The following is a 5,731-nucleotide window of genomic DNA, read 5'->3' on the forward strand; positions in this document are numbered from 1 at the left end:
AAATCAACATTTCCCTTCGTGACAACATGAAGCTGAGTAGCTGACCTTTGTTTCACCTCATACCAAGTAAATTACATAGAAATATACTGATAAATAACCATCAGTTAAATAAATTACCATCACTTAAGGATGCCAGATTTGGATGCTGACTAGATAAATGGGTTGCCTCCTCATCAAATCAGCAAAGGAAATAATTATAATTCATATCAACAAGTGCTTGCCAATCCACTAAAAGCATTTTGGGAGAAGAAAAAACAACCACCTAATTCCATAACAAAAATGGGTATATCACAGATGAACAATCTTTTGGGTAAAGCGTAGGCAAGGAGCCAATCACCCTATGCACTTCCAAAGGGACTGCTCATATTCGAAACTCATTTTTTTTTTTTTATTAAAATTCCAAGCAAATATGTGTTTTAAACGAATTACCAATGGAAATGGGAGAACAAAATTAATGCTATAAACTATACAGATTATCATATGACCAGAGAGTAGGCAGATTAGAGAGTCTCTCCTCCAATAGGAGACAAAAAGATTCACATGTATCTGCGAAACCAAGAATAGTTCACTCTTTTTGAGATGGCAACAAATTTACTAGATTAGAACATAGCAACATGCTAGTTAGTTTGATAGCCTACCAATCACAATCCAAACAAAAATGCTTTCTATAACTCCTACTATCTTCAACATCAATCTTTTATGAAACTCTTCCTGCTTATTTAACAGCTCTTATTAGTCAAACTTCACAGCTTTTCCATCTTGATGCTGCTTCAGTGGTTCAGCAGGGAAATATTTTATGCCAACTAGATCACCAACTTTGCTGATAACCTAAGAAAGGAGAACAATTCCAATAAGTTATAGCATAAAATACCCAATGCAACTAACATATAGTTTTGCAAACTAAATATTGCAACAAGTAAAATGACAAGGCACAAATATTGATCCTTGATATCAAATTCAGGAGGAGAAACCCTGGTAGAATATAAAAGAGTTTCATTTTCTTAGTTGTGGGAAACAGAGTAACAGCTACTGTTCAACATCATTAACGTTCAGAATCATAAGAAATAACCATCACATTTTACTTGAATTTCTTTTTTAAAGCATTAACAATCGAATGAAGGTAAAAATATGTACCTGCAAGGCTTTCACAAGGTCTTCCCTTGAATGAGAAGCAGATATGCATATGCGTGCTCTGGCAAGTAACAGTGGTGTTGCTGGAAACGCCACTGTCACAACAGCAACCTGAAACAGGACCATTTCCACAATTTCGGACATTATTTCTTAAAAAGAAAAGCAAAACAAATTATTCGTGCCATGGATGCAAGACATTGACAAGAAGCATAAATAGTTGGCAGTTGTTGGTCTTACATTGTGCTTGAGACACTCTCTAGAGAAGGCAGGGATTTTCGCAGGATTGTAAAGCATTATTGGCATCACAGGAGAATCATTATCTCCGAGAACTTCAAATCCCATCTTCTGCAGTTCTGACCTGAAAAAGTTGCTATTTTCTCTAATTTTTGCAAGTTTCTGGGCACCTGTATGGCAAACAACTTTGCTTCAATATGAAGTGAGAAGATATATGTATGTATGTATATATCTAGCACAGATGCAGTGCTGGCAAAAAGACAGAAAAAAGCACAAATGCTAGCCAAACCTCTATTGGAACCATCCTCTCCAAGGATAACTCTTATGGACGATATTATTTGTTGTGCAGCTGGTGGTGAAACAGAAGTTGCATAAAGATGAGCAGGGCAAGTGTACTTCAAGTATTTTATAAGGTCCTGAATAGATCCAACAGACCAACATATTAAATTATGCACCAGCAAGGTTCAACAATTCTCAGATGCATTGCAGACAGAAAAACATGAAGCAACAATCCAAAATAAAGAACTTCCTAATGTGGACCAAAGGTGTTCTACAAGTAGATCAAATATCATAACTAGATGCAATACTAGATTATTTCAGCCTGAAACAAAAATGCAAGTTCTCTCATCGGTTATGTACCATAAGTACTTCCAATTTATCTTACAATTTATTTTTTCATGCAAAGTGCACTGTTCCAACAAGGTCTGCAGTGTCATATGCATTGTGCATTACAATGTGCTGTGCAACATTGAAGTGGAGAACAAGTGACACTAATACATTTAACATTTAACCCGCAATAAGCTAACATACAATGCAAGCAGATTCACAAACATGAACTTCTTTCATACCTAAACATTATTAGTCTTAGTGTCTAATTTATTCTGAAAACCATTGAGAATCCCCCTTCTCAGCTGGTAAAAGCAGAAAGAAAACATCTTTTCCTGATATAGATTATAAGAGATTCAGGCCTCTGGCCCAGTTAACTAACACGAGCAACAATAGCTATTAGTAAAGCACTCACTTGACTGATAGTAGACAAGGATAGCCAGCCTTCCCATTCAATGAAATCGGATGACGAAGAAGAAAGAGCACAAACATAGAATCTACCAATAATCAGGACTTACAATCGCTTGGTGGATATCACATAGTCCTTTGGATCTCTGGGACTGGGCTTTTAGTGCATAGGTTTTCCAATATGAAATCTTTCTAATAATTAAGGAGCTATTGAGATTATTTACCTAGTTGTAATATGCAACATATGTACATGCACACACTGTATACTAAACATGGGAAACATCAACCTAGTTGCCATTCCATCACCTCTTTGTACCACACATAATGGCATATGTAGCATTGTTTAGCTATGCCAAACCAATTTGCATTACACCCCAACGATAAAACAAAATAAATAGTCAATATGGGGGAAAAAATCAAAATCTCTTACAACAGATTTCTGCAGCTCACTTCCTGGTTGTTAATCACTGATTCAGAGTCTAGATATGTTTTTAAAAAAAAAATAAAAAGAACATACCTCAGATCCTGCAATGTAACCTCCACATGATCCAAATGATTTGGTAAAGGTCCCCATCATGATGTCAATATCAGCAGTATCCACACCTAAGAGCTCGCAAACCCCTCTTCCTGTTTTGCCCACTGCTCCAATGCTGTGTGCTTCATCCAAGTATGTGTAGGCCTAAACAACAGTTCGAGTATGCAGAAACGAATAAATGAAACTAAACCAAAGAATAAAACTTGATAACGTCAAGTAACACAACACCACCTTGGCAAATCTCCACCAAAGGTTATGGACAAAATCCAAGATCACTCAGGTGAAACACTATCCTTTTATCAATTTATAGGTGGAACAAGGGTTTATATAAACCAATTACAACAGTTCACATGGAAAGGCTCCAGGATACATCATCTCTATATCTTTATATAATCATAATATGATAAGGATTCAAACTGTGTAATTTGTATATTAGATTTCAGTAACCAACCTTATATTTTTTGCAAACAGCTATGATTTCTGGAAGCTTGCAGAGCTCTCCTTCCATACTGTATATTCCCTCCACAATGACAATTATCTTCTTCCAAGGCCTGTGAGTCCTTGGCTGTCCATCAGCAATTTGTTCTCTAAGTACTTCCTCAAGATGTGATGGAACTGCAGGCAAGACAGCCAAGAGAAAGTAAATGAAAAATGCTGTGACCAGTGGAGACACCATAACATTAACTAAAGAACAGCAAAGAAACAAAAGGACAAAAAGATGTAACTTGGTATCCAAGTGAAACACACTACATTTTCAAGATACATAACTAAACAGATCAGCTACAGTTTACTCTTTCCTTTTTTCTTTTTTTTTTTTTCCTGTCAGCAGAAACAATTTGTCAAATATGGAATTTTATTAACCTAAATATATATTGTCAAATAGTAATTATATAACACAGAATAGTAGCCAACATCATCTCTTACCAAATACCTGACACTAAGACCTGTGTTGTTAAAAAACAAAAAAGAGAGACTCTAACAGTATAGATTAATTTTTTTGCCCCCTAAGAAAAAGTTTATGAATGGTTAATTGAGAACCTGAAAACCTAAGTTCTCAATGACAAATTCATCTTTTATATTATAGTATGCAGAAAAGATACTCACTGTTGTGTTGAAAAACACGAATGGTTGCTCCGGACCCTCGTGCACCATTAACAATTGAATTGTGGTTCAACGAATCACTGATAATCAAACATCCCTGTAAAGTATAGATATACCAACAAATGATCATGCAACTACAATTAGAATCTCTCACCAAGGCAGAATCACTAGATATTTGTAACAGACCTTTCCCATCAGCACTGGAAGAATAGCAGAGTTTGTCACATAGCCCATACCAAAAACTATAGCAGCTGGCTTTCGAACAAAGCTTGCAACATATTTCTCCAATTCATTGTGAAGTACAGTTGTGCCTATTGTAGAAGCCACAAGGAGCATCCATAAATGAACATAGAAAATTTAATTTAATAGGTAATACACAAAATGGTATACTTAACCTCCATCTACACGGCTGCTGCAAGTGCTCGGTGAATACTTCTTCAATGTCTCAATAACTCGAGGTGTGCAGTATTCATCTGCGGCAGCAAAACCAAGATAATTGTATGATCCCAAGTTGAGACATCTACTTACTTTTGTAGTCCGTCTGCTCAGGAGAAACAGGAGCCACATAAATTACTCAAGCAACAACTCTATAATTAGAGACTTGCACAAGGAAAATTCGAATATTTCAAGAACCCCCAAAATCCCGGAAAATATAATCACAGGCCAGAAAACTAAACTAAGGAGTTATACTTCAGTGTCTTGTTATTGTCATTCGAGTAGCGTTCAACTACATCAAACCAAGCATCAGGGGCACTTGATATTGGTCTTCCGAAGCAGTCCTGCAAAAAGAGAAATGCAGGAATATCTACTTAATATTTTAATTGAAAAAAAAAAAGATCGGATGTTAAAGTCATGTTTGATTAATGGTAATTATTAAAATGTTGTCTCAATGAGGCTATACATTTATACTAGTAGCTAGCTACCTTGGACACAAAGTAAACTAATTCAAGCACGCGTAAAGAAGAGGACAAAGATTCACTTTGAAGGAGTGGGGACACATGCTACCCCTTTACCAATATTAGTAGGCAATAGGCTTTTGTCATTTATAACATTCTAGTTTTATTTTTCCCCAAATATAACGGATCGGTGAGTGAGATAAGTTAACCCATGTCATTGCATCTTTATCTTATCATTATGTATCTGAATTTCAATGCATGAATACAATAATTCATTGAATTGCCTAAAATTCTGGATCCACGTCTAGAATCGATTAGGCACACAAACAAAAAGATAAGTTTCTGTAAATTAGAGTCTTCTGAATAATAATAACTGTTGAATTTCATTTCAAGTTTAATGAGAAATGGAATGAAGAGAATGGAACCTGAATACGGAGGTACAAACGGCGGATATAGAAATCCTCGAGGCCTAAGCAGATCGGAGCGTAACCTTGAAGGGTGTTAGCTTTGGACCAATCAATGAGTTTGCGGAAGAAATCTCTGAATTGACCGAAAGCGAAGAGAAGGCCATAGCTGAAGTATGTGGTTAGAGCGGTCAGGTACGGAATCGCTATCATCTTTCTTTCTTTATCAAAATTCCAATCCTATCAGATCTATCAGTGTGTATCTCTGAAGGGAGAGAAGGAAGAAGAAGAAGAAGAAGAAGGTGAGAGAGGAAGGAAGGATCTGTTTTTTCGTTTGTGTGTAGTATGAATGAATGAATGAATGAATGAATGAAAAGTGACAAATGGAAAAATCAAATCCAAACCAGCTCTCGCTC

General features: G+C 36.1%; 1 protein-coding gene across 1 annotated transcript; it reads right to left on the bottom strand.

Moving 5' to 3' along the window:
- Nucleotides 1–364: 364 nt before the first annotated feature.
- On the bottom strand, nucleotides 365–5,731 carry LOC130935359 (long chain base biosynthesis protein 2a). Its single transcript, XM_057865063.1, has 11 exons — nucleotides 5,337–5,731; nucleotides 4,706–4,794; nucleotides 4,411–4,556; nucleotides 4,202–4,326; nucleotides 4,019–4,112; nucleotides 3,366–3,529; nucleotides 2,897–3,058; nucleotides 1,655–1,781; nucleotides 1,369–1,535; nucleotides 1,135–1,242; nucleotides 365–828 (listed from the first exon to the last, which is right to left on the bottom strand). Exons 1-11 carry the CDS (start codon nucleotides 5,526–5,528, stop codon nucleotides 733–735), a joined length of 1,470 nt encoding a protein of 489 aa, XP_057721046.1. The 5' UTR covers nucleotides 5,529–5,731; the 3' UTR covers nucleotides 365–732.

This window comes from Arachis stenosperma, chromosome 6, assembly GCF_014773155.1.
Source record: "Arachis stenosperma cultivar V10309 chromosome 6, arast.V10309.gnm1.PFL2, whole genome shotgun sequence".
Classification (NCBI taxonomy): Eukaryota; Viridiplantae; Streptophyta; class Magnoliopsida; order Fabales; family Fabaceae; genus Arachis; species Arachis stenosperma.